This window comes from Salvia hispanica, chromosome 4 (genome assembly GCF_029641045.1).
Source record: "Salvia hispanica isolate PSC_SH4W2 chromosome 4, Shi_PSC_v1, whole genome shotgun sequence".
Classification (NCBI taxonomy): Eukaryota; Viridiplantae; Streptophyta; class Magnoliopsida; order Lamiales; family Lamiaceae; genus Salvia; species Salvia hispanica.
Window position 1 is genome coordinate 42,783,864 of NC_142695.1, and position 18,037 is coordinate 42,801,900.

Consider the following 18,037-nt stretch of genomic DNA (forward strand, 5'->3'; position numbering starts at 1 on the left):
GCACATTTCCAATTATATAGATCAAACACACTAATTGCCCCTTCTCAGATGTATAAAATTTTTCTATATGCTAAATTTTTGCCCCTCCTTAAACATAATCCTAGCTACGCCCCTGGTTTAAAGTAGTACTATAAAATATGGAATTATTTAATCATGAATTATCCTACAAGTTCGAGTCATCATCATTAACTACCGTTTGTACAAATCATGGCATGTAGTTTCATTTGGAGATGACCTTATCCAAACAATCGTCTTATTTTATGAAGCTTTTAAAAATGTAAAACAAATCACATAGAGCAAAATTCAAACTATTGGTGTGGAGGGGGCCATAGCCCCTCCTCTTCCGCCCATTGCAGCAGGGCTGGTTTGAACTTTGAAGCAATTGAAATAGCCATGCTGTACTCATTGCTATTAAGCTTTTTTTCTAAACTATATTAAATTTTGTCAGAGTTATTGAATCAGACCATTTCAAAAATGATTGGATATTTTTTTGGTTTATCAAATTACATCTTGAACTCTACTAATAATTTTCATGTCAACATATTCTACTATGTATTACCTATGAATAGGGATGATATATATAGGAGTATATATAATATAGACTAGTACCCCTATATTAATATCACTTCTTAATTACTATCATCTATGGTCGGCCCTCAATAGAACCGTCACTGTCTTCGACCCAAGCACATTGATTGGTCAAGACTAAAATGCTAGGAATTAAAACTTCATATATTATACTCCCTCCGTCCCAGATTTGTAGTAACATTTTGCCATAAAAGTCCGTCCCACATTTGGGGTAACATTTAGAATTTACCATATTAGCACATAAAATTTTACCCCAATATTCACTAAAATTACACTCAAATGTCATTATCTATATTAAAATAAATCAAAATAAAAATAAAAAACCAAAAAGTCAAAGAGGGACCCACCTTCAACCAACTCACTTCATTTATTACACACTCCATCATCTCACTTCATTTATTACACACTTCATCATCTCACTCCACCATATCATTTCATTTATTACACACTCCACCTCTCACTTCATTAATTACACACTCCACCAATTCCTTAAAACCCGTGGCATAACTAAATGTTACTACAAATGTGGGACGGAGGGAGTATTCTAATAGCCTACCAATCTAGAGGGCTAACTCTTTCTAAACTACTACTCCCTCCGTTTCTTCATAGTTGAGTCATTTTTCCACTTCGGGAAGTTCTTCATAGTTGAGTCATTTTTATATATGGTAACTTTTTTCTCTTTCTTACTTTACTCTCTCTTACTTTATTCTCTCTACTTTATTCACTTTATACTTTATTCTCTGATTCACTTGGATTTTACATGATTTTAGAGGGTAGTTTTACTTGGTTTTGATCATATATTGTGTACTTTAAGACATGGTTATAGCTACTTCTCTATTATGTTGGTATTTTGACCATTTTGTGAAGAATGTGTAGAAAAATGTACAAAATATATGGATGTGCAGTTGCTCAATGTTCGAGACAGCTTATCTGGATATTTTGAAGTCCGATTCGCATGTAATGCATACCATTCTCTTCGTCTTCGAAAGAGCTTCGCGTGGATATCTTAAACGTCTCAATCAGAGTTCGGTAGAAGAAGTTATGACCGTTTTACCAAGACTGCGCAGAGCAGTGACATAGCTGGCGACCCGCCAGGTTCGCATGCAAACGAACCTGGCGACCCGCCAGCAAAACACGAAAAAAACGCCGTAAGCAGCTGGCGACTCGCCAGCTTCGACGCACACCCAACCTGGCGACCCGCCAGCTTCGTCGGACAGCTTATTTCGGGCCCAAAGTCAACCCTAGGTATATATATGCCTAGGAAACGCCTCCAAACACAACTTACACGCCTTCAACCCCAAAAATACTACTTTTTCACCTAGGAAGAAGAGAAGAACGAGCAAAGGACGAGTATTCATCGCAAGATTGAAGACGAGACCTCCAATCCGCCCAATCCAATTCTAGGAGTTTCTACTTTTAGTTTTATTCTTGTTCAAACAATGTTTTTGAATATTTCTTTGAATATTTCTTTGACTTTTGTGTTGAACATGAGTAGCTAAATCCTTCGTAGAGTTCTACGGGGGAGATACAATGATTCTTATGTTTAATTGATTTCCTTTTTCTATGTCTTGGCTCATGTGGTTATTTTGATTTCTTCTGTGCTTATACATTTATTTGACTGATCACCTTATAAATGCATGTGGATTTTACTACAAGAACTGAGAAGTGAGTAGTTTAATTTGAAAGAGAAGAAATTGACGTCTTTGTCAATATAATCGAGAGATTTGAGCCTTTGAATGAAGCTAAGTATCTTAGGAGCTATTAGGAGTTGTTGCCTTAGTTCTAGGAATGAGACTTCGGTTCTAGGTAGCAATCTACAAATTATATGCTTTGAGAAAAGATATAGTTTTACCTTAGTGATAGCTTAATAACCCTTGAGACCCTTTGTTGGCATAGTTTGGAAATTAGTTGAGCATAGGATAGTTGTTATCGATCCCGTAGGATTCTACCCTTCTCATCTTTGATCTACAACCGTTTTCTTATTTGCTTTTAGTTCTCTAGTTGTTTTTAATTGTTTTTACCTTGCTTTTAAGTAGATTTAGAAAACCCAAACTTTCCGATTCATCTAGATAGTAGTTGAGGTTGGTTCGTGGTAATTAGGTTGACACTCATTGTCTTTGTGGATACGATACTCTTTGCTTACTATTTGCTACATTAGCCCCGTACACTTGCGGGTATACTTGTGTTAAAAATAAGTTGAGTCATTCTCTCTCTTACTTTTTTATCTATTTATTTATCACACCTAATATTTCTTTCTAAAACTTCGTGCTGAAAAGTTTCGCCTCAACTATGGCGAAACGGAGGGAGTATTAACTACAACCAATTAGAAATCATTGGATTTTAGAAATCTAATTAATATTATGTTTCTAATAGTATCATCTATTATTTCAATTCTAATAGGGCATATATATGAGTATATGAGATCTTAATATGAATGTAGTAGTATTAAAAATATTAACACAATGATATGTCAACACAATTTTATGTTGATATTATACATCAATTATATCTGCATATTATGGTCTATATATTGATATTAATCCGATTATCAAAATATATGAAAATTTACGAAAATATTATCAAATTTTATCTTCCGAAGATATGCAATTAGGATATCGTAGAATCCTTATAAAATTATCTTTGATTTGATATATGTTGTGTGAAAATAATTCAGATCGAGATAGTTATTATACGAATTCAAAGTTTTTTTTTCATCGTTTTGATACTCAAGGCTAATATTATCATGAGCATTGATTTTATATATTTAGTTTTAGTTAGCAGGGTGTATATATTTGCATTTTAGTAGTATCTTGTGCATATATTTAAAGAGAGAGATGTAGAGATGGATGGGCATTAAAGAAGTAAGGGTTTTGTGTGAGACAAGTCGATGCCATTGTGTAGTGATTAGTTAGTGAGTAAATAAGGAACAGTTATAGAGTTGAATGGCAGTTGCTTTTATCCATCTAATTCAGTGAGACACAGAAAAAACATGGTGCTATCATTCAGGTAAATCCCTTATTTCTTCCCCCTTATTTTTAGGTTCAGTTTTGTCTATCTAAACCAAATTCAGCTCTCTGCCCTCATTTCTCTTCCCAATAAATCTCCACCAATCTATATATGGTTATTCAATAAATCCATCTCCGCCTTTTAGATATCGACAACTTCTTCTTTAATTTATCCACGAATAAATTGCTTATAGTAACATCATTTTCATTCATTTTTTCGTTTCTAATATTGGTTTCTTTTCTGTCCAATTAACTTGTTCAAGGCCTACATATATGTTGTACACGTGGAAATTAATGTTTTTATGGAGTATAATATATCAAGAAGTCCATTGATCACAACTCACAAGCTTGACTTCCATTAGTCTTTAATAGGCTTTCGATTTAGATAAAGAAAGCAGAAAAGATAAAAGAGAGGAGAGAGTAATCATGTTCGTAAATAAGATAATAATAAAAAAAATTATTTTATTTATCCATTCTTAATTCTAATAAAATATTCCCCATATATTTTTATAGTATGTTGAGATAAAAAAAGATATCTAGAAAAATAAAACAAAATCCTAACAACTAAAAATAAATCAAATACTATCAACAATGAAAAGGAAAACCAATTCTGTCAACTATAATAAATCATAAAATATATAAAGCTGAATAGTAATATAAAGATTATCAACTCACTTCCGAAATAAAGTAAAAGTCCAGATCTCTATTAGTCTTGCTCATTTATATCTATGATTTAGCATTTTATTTCATGAACTTACATATATCTCTAATTATAAGTTTAACGAGTTAGACTCAAGTGAGTATTGCATGCACGATCAATGGAAAGCTTGGATCGGATAGATTCATCATACTAGCTCAAAACTCAAATGCATGCATAATTTAAACTAATTAAGCTACCTCGTGATTATTAAATTTAATTAGAAACTGAGCCGAACTCAAATTGCATACACGAAAAATGATGCATAGAGGCTAGAGCTACACTGTCCATAAATTGCAGTGCATTAAATAATTTAGAAACTAAGGCACAATAAAAGGTTAGCTTTATATTCATCGTGTAATAATTGTTCTACTTTTGAAGCCCCCTGAGATGTAAGATCGATTTCGACGTATCATTCCATGAAATTCCAACAAGATCGATAACTGCTTCTTTTTTTTTAAGTAAGTTTATTGATATGTGACATGTCAAATCAAATAAAGTTAGCAAAATCTAGTTGACTCCAAATTTTTATGCATACATTATTATTACAACATGATGAACAACGTACGGCTACATCTCATTAATTACGGCACCATGCATGCATAAATAAAAAGCGCCTCAAAATAATTTTTTCCAAACAAGAAGGTAAGACTACTAATTTATGGGAAAATATGTTGAGGTTATGGAAACGTATACATTTTTAATAATCATCATCATAAATAAATGAATTGGTGAGGTTATAAAGTTACTATATACTCCGTTATCGTAAGTTTTAATTATAAATATGTCCGTTCAAAAGTAAGGATCAAAAAAGTTACGCTTCATTTTCAAACACAATTATTAATCTGTCATTTTCTTTTTAATTGCTATTCTCTCTAATATTTGTGGATATTTTTGTACTTTTGCAATATTATTCTCTCAAGTATATAGTATTGAAACAAAAATATCCATATTTATATATCAGAGAGATTAATAATTGCAAAAAAAAATGACACATCAATAATTGTGTTTGAAGATGAGGTGAGAGGAGAGAGAATAATAATTGCAAACATATAAAAATACCCATTGGGTCAAAAAATAACAAAAAAGCAAAAAGGTCACGAAATAGTGGGAAAATTCCACAGCTACATTACATTAAAAGTCAAGAGTCTTGTGGAGATGTTTTTAAAGAATGAGAACCGATTTTGATATTATTACATATATTCATGGACTTAACTTGTAGTTCTCTCAATTACAAAAGTACAAAAAATGCTCATCGGGTTAAAAAAATACCAAAAGGGCAAAAAAAAATCATAAAATAGTGGAAAAGAACTTCTGACAATATTAAATTAAAGGTTAGATTCCGTGCAATGATATTTTTAAAGAATGAGACCATGTTCGATATTACCACATAGTAGTTCAGAGTATAAATTTGCAGGCAGTTCTCTATTCTATTAGTGCTAGTACTTATTTGGCAATCCTATAGGATACCATTAAGAAATCTCATAATGCATTCGGTTTGAGAAATGATAAGCCCATGTGATTTGCAACTTTGCACTGTAGCAGGACTATAAAAACTGGGCTAAACAAATTGGGCTTTGCACAAACTTGGCTTCATGCAAATGAAAATAAAATATGGCAACACTCGAGAGATTATTCCATCACTATCAGTATAATGCTAAAGCTAATGCACACTAGCAATACAGATGTGCAACAAAAACACCTCAACAAATGAATTGACTACATGAATAAAGCAAAATGACTGATCAAATTATACATATTGATATCACACTCAACCATCACAGATCACCACTATCTCATCACTTCATCTTTGTGTTCATTTTGGTGCAGGATCATGGCTTCCACCACCAGTAGTAGGCCTGCAAAACACCGATGATTTTGTATTTTCGTTCATCTTTGTATCGAAAGAGAGGCTTAGGAGAAAAGGAGAAGCAAGAGAACTTACAGCCCAAAATAGACCTTGCAAGCATCATAGATCACCCATTGTGCTCCTGTGAGAGTCCCAATCATCACGATACGAAGAGGGAGGCCCCGAGTGCACAAGCCCCACAACCCAAGTTTGCTCACGGCCTGGTAATTAAACGTGGAGACATGCATCATTAATAGTAACACAAGCGAAATAGGAAAATCAAAAGGCGATTTCATGTTACGCACATCAGCTACCGTTGCACCCTTGGCATTGTTGAGGAACGAGACCAAGTTATCCGCAGGGTGGGAGATAGCAGCACAGAACACCCCGGCTATGTAGCCACCGGAGAAGCTCACACCAAGCTGCAACGCGTTGCTGCACTCCTGTTTTGGGACCGGAACAGCATACTTGTATATGGCCTCCACAGTATTCTCAAAAGTGGCAAACTTCATCATTGTATCTACACAAATTTATAAACATAATCATCAAATTAAAGCAAAGGCACATTAATTCCATAGTCAATTAAATAAGATGCAATAACATACATGGAATCTGCCTCCCCCAAAGTGGAACAATCCCTCTATAAAGCCTGCAATAGTTAACAAAGCAAAATCCATTGTGAATGCTTCCATAAAAAGAGTGTGAAAGCAATGGGCATACCCTGATATTCCCTCAGCCCGGACAAGCTTAGGAAGTCCATCAGCCAGGCCTGTGGCAAAGCCGGGCTGGGTTTGGACGCGGACCTTGACTGCCTCGAGGGGGCAGAGGGCAATGTCTGCGATGAACTCAGCTGACGCGGAGCCTGCCAGGTAGATGAGGGTCTTGTACTTGGCCGCGTGGTCGGGTCCAGCCACGTCGGAGTAGTACTTCTTGAAATATTCGTAGAGGCCATATTTGAAAGCTCCTTGAGCACTGTAGCCAAGCAGGGTTGGCACCCAGCCTCTGTAGAAACCCTTCATCCCCTGCTCCTTCAGCACGATTCCGAAAGCAGAGCCAATGCTCTTGTACTTTGCAGGATCAATCTGAGAAATTGAATATATAAATATAATCAACAAATCACAAGTAGAATTAATTAACAAAATGAAATACTAAGATATAACCTGCATGTTGCACTTGACAACATCAATAGGAGTGACGGCGGCGTGAGTGAGGCCGCAGCATAACATTCCGCCGGTCGTGCAAGCTGCGTAATACGCCGGCGAGAACATCTCTATTCTGGCCTCCGCTGGCGCCGGAATTATGAACCCCGACGACGACGGATTCCTCTGCTCAAAATTCACCGATTTGTAGAGGAAGCTGGGGATCAAGGATCTACGCGATGGCTTCTCCCCAAAATCCATTCTTCAAAGTCAGAAATTATCTGCGTTCAACTAGTGAGGAGAAGAAACGTTTTGATGAAAGTTGAATGAAAGAAGCGAATTTTGGAATTTGCCGGTGCGTTTTGGAACTTTAAGTGAAATGAAAAATCAACGCAACAGTGAATAAATACAGAAAGTGGATAGAAATTTCCTGGGCAGCTGTTGATTTTGCGTTTAACTTTAACATTTCCATTTTACTTTCCTTCTTGTCACGTAACTCCTGGTCCATGGGAGCCGCGATCAAGATTCTCTTTTTTGTGATACTAAAAAAAAGGAAAACAGGATCTCAATTAATTTTCTCATTTTTTATTTTTAAAATTCATTTTCAACTAAAATTTGGAGTGCTATAAATTGGTAGAAAATTGTATTTTCAAACCAATCCTTGAGCTGCACACAATTATTGAAAGAACTTTCCAGCCCATCTTTTAGTTTTAAAAAACGATGACAATTAAACTTTGACTTGACTATCATGCGGATATTTTATTGAAGCTAGCACTTAAACAAATATATTTGACAGAAGAACGTTCTTATAGTTAGCACAGTAAAAATAAATATCATTTTCTCCTTCTATTGACAATTCTTACCCTCCACTGTTTTCTTCTTAGTACTTAATTTATTGTTAGAGTTAAAATATTTGACTCAAATTGTACGGATATTAATTACTCTATCGTAGAGTTAAAATATTTGACTCAAATTGTACGGATATTAATTACTCTATCGCCCCGTAATAATGATCACTCTTTCCCATTCCATTTTATCTCATAGTAATAATTATCCCACTTCATTTTTATTATAAATGATACTACCTCTGTCCCTGAAAATTTGATACAGTTTACTATTCAGTTCGTCCCTGAAAATTTGATACACTTCACTTTTATCATTTTTGGTAGTAGACCACATATTCCACTAACTCAATCCTACTCACATTTTATTATAAAACTAATTCTTTGAAAGTAGGACCCACATCTCACCAACTGTTTCAACTCACTCTCCATTACATTTCTTAAAATCTGTGTTGAGTCAAAGTATAGCAAATTTTGGGGGACGAAGGTAGTAAGTAGTATTACATTCCATAACTCATTTCACACTCACATTTTATTATAAAACTAATATAAAAATGGATCTCACATTTCACTAATTTTTCTAACCAATCTTTTTTTACGTTTCTTAAAACTCGTACCCATGACAGGAATAACAATTATTGCAGGACGAAGGGAGTAGCATTCAATACACATCAAAAGAGTTATCCCTAAGAAAGAGAGCATATACATGAAAAAGAATAGTTTTATTTTTAAAATCAAATGCTCCACACATATAGGACGTGTTTGGTTAATTGGTTATCTCCAGTTAGAGAAAAATAATGTCGCCGGAACAGTGTATTTCAAGTGTTTGGTTTGCAAAATATCCTAAAGTGCAGCCCGTGTTATTAATCTGTGGCCCGTCTCGAAACCGCGAGATTTCCTCTGTTTAAGCTAGAGATGTATCTCCCACCTCCCCCTGCGATAGAGCAGGTTAGTGGAGGTAAAATTTCTCTCTCCCATTATTATCCCTCTCTCTCTCTCTTCTTCTCTCTTTCTCTCTACTTCATCTATCCTCTCGGCTCTCATCTCCTATAAAGTCTGAGCCATTTTTTTTTTCAAAATTCTTTTCTTTGTAAGATTGTTCTTGGATTGGAATGATTTTCCAGAGATTTCGATTGGATAATGTTTGAGGCGATGATGGTAGCTAAACAGGATCTGAGTCTCTTTCTTTTCAATATTTTATTTTGATTTGCATGTCTTTAATCCAGATATTTTCTGTAAAAAAAAATTGTGTTACTTTATTTTATAATTTTGATGTGTTATGTATCTTGTCTGCAAAAAATTTATGTTCTTCAATGCAGTTCGTCATTAGTTTGTGTTGAATTCTTCAATTTTGGTGTTGGGTTTTGTTGCTTTTTAATTGTTTTTATTCCTCATAATAAAATTATTTAGTGGTGTTGGGTTTGTAGTTCGCAATCTATTCCTTTTTTCTGAAAAATTATGGATTCAATGATTTTGTCATATGGTTATTTCATTTTCACAATTTCATTGATTTTCACATCAAATATGGACCGTTTGATTATTAACATAAGTTTTCTTTAATCAATGATAAATATGCTTAAACTTGATAAAATTAAGACTACTATATTCTTAAATAATCAACAAATTAACTACTGATTTAGTTAATAATCCAAAAATATTTATGGTAATATTTACAGCAGTTTTTTTTCTGTAAGGATATTTCTGTAATTTCTCATCTTAACTATAAACAAATTTGTGAACTTATCTAAATTAACCAAACAGCATTATAAAAATTATATCTTGACGTTATCTTACCGGAAGCCCGAAACTACTATCTTCGAATAACTATCTTACTATAACCTATGAATGAAACCAAACGAGCCCTAGTGTATAAGGGGAGTGTTATATTGCTAACTCATAACTTAATTGCTAACTACAACTAAATAATAGACACTAAATATTTAAATTAAGGGCTTAGATCATTAATCACTAAATGTCAATACGATCAACGAAAAACGTCAATAAGGTCATAGGATTAATTACAAAAAATATCAATATGGGTATTAATGTCAATTAACTACATGTTTAGTTATAACTAACTTTTAGAAGAAATCCCAAAATTTTAAATTCATATAACATATATCAAATTAAAGATAATTTCATAAGGATTCCAACGATATCCTACATGCATATGTTCCGACGTCAAAAATTGAAAAAAAATCCGAAATTTTTTAATTTTTTCGTACAAGCAGAAATGTCAACATACTATATAAAATATGTCAATATAAAGAATGTCAATATAGGGCTGTCAATTTTTGACACGACACGATAATCCGACACGAATCCGCACGAAATTATTGGGTTTGGATCAAGTCTTATTGGATGCGGGTCATTATTGGGTCGACCCACTAAGAACACGAAAAAATCGGGTCGGGTGCGGGTCGGGTCGGGTACCCGTTAAAAATTAACATTATTATTTTTATTTTGAGTAAAGATAAATTTGCAAAAATTGTATACACAAAATGCCCTTCAAATTTTAAAAAGGATAATATTAATTTATTTTGATTAGATAGCATCATTAATTACATATTTTTGTGACTAATTTGACCTTATTTATAATTTTTCATTTTTCATTTGTATTGTTGTACAATATGTACCAAGACCCTTATTAAAAGATAAAATTTTAGAGAGAATAACCATCCACAGTATTTTAATGGAATAATAATGGAATAATTTTTTATTCATTTTATTTAAACTATCACAATGATATAAAGATAAATAAATTGCTTTTTTTTACAAAGTATAAATTAGGAAAACACTCTTTTGTTAGGAAATTCTCTCATATTATTTTTGAAACCATTGATATTTTATCATTAATTTCTAACTTTTAATTTTGAAAATAATATTATACATATTGGTTGATTATTCTATCTAAAATGTTTAACATTATAATATGGGTCATTCAATGATGAGACATTGTTGGACTCAACACATATAATAGTAATACAACATTCAAATGTATAGCACTTGCTCCAAAAATTGATAAGATCATGAAAAATTATTAGTATTACTATATGATAAATCACAATATTTTCAATATTTCATTTACTGTATTATTTTAATATTACTTTTATAATTATTTTCATAGTGCGTAATAATTTCTATTAATGGTATGGTGATAACATGTGGAACCCAACATGTAAGTTGTAACATATCCTTTAATTATATGACTGCTATATAAATTGATATATTTAAATATCTATACATATATAAAAGGCGAGTTTTGGCCGTAATTTGATATATTTAGAAGTTATGGGATGAATTTGAATTATTATAAAATATGTAACTCTCATGAATATTTATTTAAATATTTTAATGCTTTGACTAATCTTTAAATAGGATAATGAGCATTTAACAAATTTTGTAACCTCTATTCTCTTAATTTTATAATTTATGATGTTTTAATTTCATGATTTCTCATATTCTAATTTTGTGCCTATAAAAAGCATAGAGTTGTAGATGAATTACACATTCACCATTCTCTCTCAAGCTCTCAACATTTTATTGTATATTTTAGAGTATTATTGCTCAATTTTTGGAACTCCGTCAAGTTCATCGGTGCCAGCGGGTTTGAGAAGTTATACACGTTAGGAGGAAGACGTTTCATCTTTGGGGATAATACGTCAATTCGAAAGTACTAACCATGACGTACTTTGTCGTGCGGAAAGAGGGTTTTTCTCAACTAGACTTATAGTTCGGTTTATTTTATAATTTTCGTTGTAATTTCCATTTCATTTTTTTTATTGCAAAAGTTAGAGTACTGCGTGTATAGGGTTCGAGAATTCTATGCTAATATTTTTTACAATTCTTAGAGATGGAAGAATTGTAACATCCTTAACTCAAACAAGCATAATGTTTATCTTCATCTTTACACAATTTATTATTTTATATATTTATATTCCAACTTGTGCTGTAATTATATTATATGGTGTCTCAAAAATAATATTTTATGACTTATGATGAATTAATAAGTGATGCATAATATGTATATTTGCAATGAGATAATTAAACCTTTCAAAATAGAGTTGATCAAACAATTAGTTGTTCAAACAAAATAAAATAGTTTACAACCAAATTTTGGTTTACTAATAATACTATTGTTGAAATTAGGATTTGGCACTTAATTGTTCTGGGATACAACTGATTTTCTATAGAGAATCTAATTATCTTATATATAGGTGATCAACTAAGTAAAATATATACTTATATTAAATATATTTTACAAAAAGAAAATTTGCAGCATTGAGAATTGTAAAGTAGCATAAAAAATAATATAGATTTTTCATATTCCAACAAGCCACGTTTAAAAGTACAATAAATAAAGGTAAACGTTCCAACATTCAAAGGGCTATCATTATTCATTAATATAATAGTGTTAATTCAATCAATTAAAGTAATATTTTTTGTATAGTTTATCATTTGAATTTTTTTATGTTCATAGTTTTGACATTTTGAATATTATGAGTTATCGATTTATTATTTTGTTAAAAGTGTGATATACATTATTTTTAGTTGAGAAATATGAAGGATTGTTTTAAACATATTTTTTAAATGTGTCTAACGCTTGATATAGTCTCTTCATCGTTGTCCAAATAATTGTGTCTACCTTGATTCCATTTCAAATATGTCTAATTTTATGTTTTTAAGTGTAAAATGCATCGAGGAGCATATATTTATTGAATTTTTATTATATGTATATTTTTCTATTTTTAAATTTTATATAGTTATATTTTCATATTTTAATTAATTAATTAACAATTTAAAAATATGTGATAAAAAATATATTTTATCGTGCATCGCACGTGGGTTAACACTAGTTATGATAAACCACAACAAATTTTAGACCCATATTATAAAATTAATTTATGATTAATAATCTGTTATATATTATAGTGCATCAAATGATACATAAGAGCTAGTTCGACGATAGAAGGTTGTTGCTATCAACGTCTAGGCGTGTGACACTTCAAGTATATTAGTTAATATATCCAAAATATATAATTATGTCTTCATTCATGTAATTTTGGATAATAATATTAAATGACCATTTTAATGACCCTACTTTGCATATTTCTTCATGTGTTATAATATATAGAAAATATTTAAAATTACAAGCTTCAAATTATATTTCAAATTACAAAAATTAAAGTAGTCGAAAGAAATGAAATAATACAATGTACGTGAGAGATCCAAGTGAAAAATAAAACTAAATCAATTAGTGTTTAGAATAAAAGGATAATTTGAATAAATTTATGAAAAATAAGTTTATACTTATAGATACAAAACGTTAATTCAGATATTATGTACTAGAAAAACTAATCAACAAATAATTTTATAATATAATTTATTTTACTATTATATTCTTTTTATTTTGACTCAATAAATTTAATTTAATTTTTAGCATTTTCACTCTTTTTTGTTTTGTTCTTTTTACTTCTTTAGTTCTTTTATCTTGTTTCAAATTTTTTTGTTGGGTTTTGGAACAAAAGTTATGTATTTTGTTGGGTTTTTTTGGATTTTGTTGGAGTTTTGTTGTTTAAAATGGAACATCTTCATGCTATATGGCTTTTTAAAGTCTTGATCATTTTTTGAAGCAATATGTAATCGTGTTGTTATCGTGCTTAGGTTGTTGTCGTGTTGTTATCGTTTCGGGTCAACCCAAAGTGGTTCGTGTCGGTATCGTGTTCAGGTCGATATCGTGTTCTTATCGTGTCCAGGTCGATATCGTGTTCTTATCGTGTCGGGTCAACCCAAAGTAGTTCGTGTCGTTATCGTGTTCGGGTCGTGTCCAGGTCGTGTCCGGGTTTGAAGGTGGCGGGTTGGGTTCGTGTTCGGGTTTGGGGTTTCCATAACAGGTTGGGTTCGAGTTTGGCCTTATTGGGTTGGGTGGTTATCGGGTTGACCCGATAACGACCCAATCCGCACGATTTGCCAGCCCTATGTCAATATAAGCAATGGATTAACATTCTTAAAGCATTGTGTTGACATTCTCAAAGCATTGTGTTTAGACGTCACCAAACCGAACCAGCCCGTTCGAACCGGCCCAAAACCGTCACCGGCGGTTCGGAACCGTGAACCGGAACCGCGGTGGCGGTTCGGAACCGGATAGGAGTCGGCGGTTTAGGCGGGCCGGTTCAGGTTCACGAAAAATCAAGAACCGTAACCGCCGGTTCGTAACCGGCGGTTCCGGTAGCTTTTCAGAGTTTAGGGTATAGGCATGCAGGCGTAGGCATGCCGACTAAGAGTATATATATACTATCTATTTACATTTATAATTTATTGTTTTTTACTTCAACTTTTTTTATTTAAGTCTTTTGATTCTTTTGTAATTTCAATTTTCAACATTTGTATTTGTAATATCGACATTCACATATCGTTCAAATTTGTATGATTGTATGATTGTTTCAATAAAATTCCAATTGTTCCAACTCCAATGTCGACTTCTACTCCATTTGTCAATTGTCATTCTCGTTTTATTTATTTATTCGATAGTACAAGACTACGACTACACCTACAACTCTACAATTAGTACTATACCAGAATAAAATTAAAAAATAAAAAATAAAAAAATTTGGCATTGAACCGGCGGTCCGAACCGGAACCGGCCCGGAACCGTCTGGAAACCGCCGGTTTTGAACCGGCTTGGAACCGTGACTGAACCGGAACCGGAACCGGAACCGCCTGACCCTAGGCGGGCCGGTTCAGGTTCCATATTTTTTGAACCGGAACCGCCGGTTCCGAACCGGGAACCGGCGGTTCATGAACCGTGGTGACGTCTATGTGTTGATATTTTCGAAACACTATATTGACATTTTCATCCAAAACCATAATTAATTTGATGTTTTTTTTAATCTTTTTTTATTTTATTAATAAAAACGAAAATTATACGTGGAAAATTGTAGACCACACATTTTCTAAAATCCTACGGCCTTAAATTAGTTATAGTTAGCAATTAAATGATAAGTTAGTAATTGATCACTCACCTTGTATATAAAGATAAAAAAAATATATGTTTCTCAAATTAAATCCTAACAATATAGGTAAATAAATAACAGAAATAGTCTAACAAATCAAATCCCGACAAGTGACAAATAAATCATAAGATATAATTTGATACTCCCTTCGTCCCTAAAGAGTATCCACTATTTCCTATTTTGTCCATCTCAAAGAGTATGAACATTTCAATTTTGGAAACTCTCTTCTCTCTAATGATATGTGACACATTCTCCACTAACAATACTAAAAAAACTTTAATGCATTAAAATTCGTGTCGAACTCAAAGTTTATATTCTTTGGGGACGGATGAAGTAAGTAATATGTAGACAGGTCATGTTAAAATGCATTTAGTATCCAATCCGTAACTAAGACCAATCCTACACCATTAGATCTTAAAATGAGTGGATGAGATTAAAGCTCGCGTATTTCAATAAATAGTAGATAAAATATCAACAAAAGGGTAAAATGGTCAATCTGTTATAACATACTCCCTTCGTTCCACAGTAATGGGGGCGTTTCTTTTCGGCACCGTAATTAAGAAAAATTGTGTTAGGTGAGTTAAGTAAAGGGAGAGTAAAGTGAAAAATGAAAAAAGGTAGAGAGATGAAGAGAGAATAAAGGAAGAGAGAATAACGTAAGAGTAGAAAAATGTGTTGACTTTTACTAAAAAAGGAAATGACTCTATTACTATGGAACGTACCAAAAGGACAAAATGACTCTATTACTATGGAACCGAGGGAGTAATAAGTTTTACGATTTTTTTATATCAACATAGTGTATTACAACACAAGTACCAGAAAATATCAACAAAGTTTTATTGATATTGTACATGCATTATATTGAGATTGTTTGATGCATTTATTGATATAAAATCTGATTATCAACGTATACGAAAATTGAAATAAAAATTATAGAATATCATCATTCGATCATCGTCGGAACATATGCAACTGAGATCTCGTTAGAATCCTTATGAAATTAACTTTAATTTAATATATTTTTCACGAAAAAATAATTTAAATCGAGAGAGTTACAAAAATTTAAAATTTTAAGATGATTTTGAGGAGATAGAAAGTGGTTAGTTTTAACTACTCATACCATATAAGAATTGACATTAATAACCTTTAACTTTATTTAAATAATTTTTTTAATTTACTCCCTCCATCCCACAAAGATTGTCTCACTTTGATCGGGCTCGAGTTTTAAGAAATGTAATAAAAAGTGAGTTGAAAAAGTTAGTGGAATGTGAGTCCTACTTTTATATATTAGTTTTATAATAAAATGTGAATAGGAATGAGTTAGTAGAATATGAGGTCCACTACCAAAAATGGTAAAAAGTGAAATAAGAATAATTTTGTGGGACGAACGGAAATGGAAAAATGGGACAATCTTTGTGGGATGGAGGGAGTAAAATATAGTCCACGTGACATTATTTAACTACTAGACTCCTAATCTAAAGGCTAAATTTTGGTCTTACTTTGTGATTGCTAATTAGTTAACAATTGATAATCACTCATATGTGGACTATTATAGTACTTCCTCCGTCCCTCTGCAATAAATGTGTTTCATTTTCAGCACTCGTTTTAAAAACATGATAATAAATAGTTAAAGTAGAGAAAAAAGTAAACTAAGAAAAAGAATAATATAGAGAAGACTCTTATCTATATTATTATCTCTTATTTTACTATTTTCTCCACTTTAATTATTTATTATTATTTTTTCAATCTAGTGTTCAAAATAAAACGCCTGTATTACATAGGAACAGATGGAGAGTCTCACTTTTCAGGCATAAATTACATGACTATCTATCTTTGTATTAACACCCCATGGTTGACACCAAAACTGAAAAGTTCACCAAAAATGGATGATTTGTGTGGAGAAATCTATGCAACAGAGACATTAAGCTATATTGTTGTTGACTTGTTGAACTTAAGTGTGTGGGAGGAAAGTTGTTCTCTACCGTATTGCTCATAACCATCTCGACAGCATTGTCACTGTCATCATCTTCATCATTGGAATCATCCATAAGATCATCACCATGATGCTCCAAAGCTTCCTTGATGTCTTCCACCACCAGCTCGACCACCATTTGTTCAACCAGAATGATAGAAATCCTCATGATGTGATACATTAATGTTTCCCAAGACTTGTCATTTATAAGATTTCACAGATATCAAAACATAATAAATAGATCTAGCCAACAAAAACTAGACCTAAAGGGATATATATGGAATAAGATAGTGGTATAAGGTGTATTGAAGTAGGGACCGAGTTTCTCCCAACCCAGTAAATCTGATATCTTGGCCGGTGGTAATTAATATCAAGGGTGCTAGGATTGGTAATACATTGAATCATATCCTAAACGAGTCTGAATTGATAATATCCTCAAGAGCCTTGAGGAAAGGAACCATCAAGCTTTCACGGAATTATCATAGGAAAGTGTAAATTCAGCATATCCACCCTACAAGTTGCGACACTTGTACTGTTGTACGGAAAGAAACTCTAAAATTACATTCATATCTATTGGCTCAACGCAATTCATTAATGTAGTCTTCTTTTTACCTTCTCTATTACACACTATACATAAAGCCAAGCAATGAAGTCGCCTAAAATTTTGATACCATATTTGCAGCTGTTAATCGCCACTATGCGATCATATTCATCGCATAAAACCATTCCATCTTCTAATGCCTTGAAATTCTTACCAATTATAAAGGGCTTCAATTTTTCATTGCATGCCAGTATGTACAAACGAGAAAGAATAGTGTTCATACAGGGGAAATCAATATATTGATATACTACTGAATTCAGTATAAAAAAAAAACGTAATTCAGCATAACCATCATGCATTATTAATCTATACTTGATCATAAAAAATTCAT

General features: G+C 32.3%; 1 protein-coding gene across 1 annotated transcript; it reads right to left on the reverse strand.

Annotated features, from left to right (window-relative positions):
* Positions 1–5,860: 5,860 nt before the first annotated feature.
* Positions 5,861–7,785, reverse strand: LOC125193355 (mitochondrial phosphate carrier protein 2, mitochondrial-like). The gene is made up of 6 exons (XM_048091129.2): positions 7,300–7,785; positions 6,860–7,221; positions 6,745–6,788; positions 6,445–6,659; positions 6,236–6,360; positions 5,861–6,149 (listed from the first exon to the last, which is right to left on the reverse strand). Exons 1-6 carry the CDS (start codon positions 7,537–7,539, stop codon positions 6,107–6,109), a joined length of 1,029 nt encoding a protein of 342 aa, XP_047947086.1. The 5' UTR covers positions 7,540–7,785; the 3' UTR covers positions 5,861–6,106.
* Positions 7,786–18,037: the final 10,252 nt, after the last annotated feature.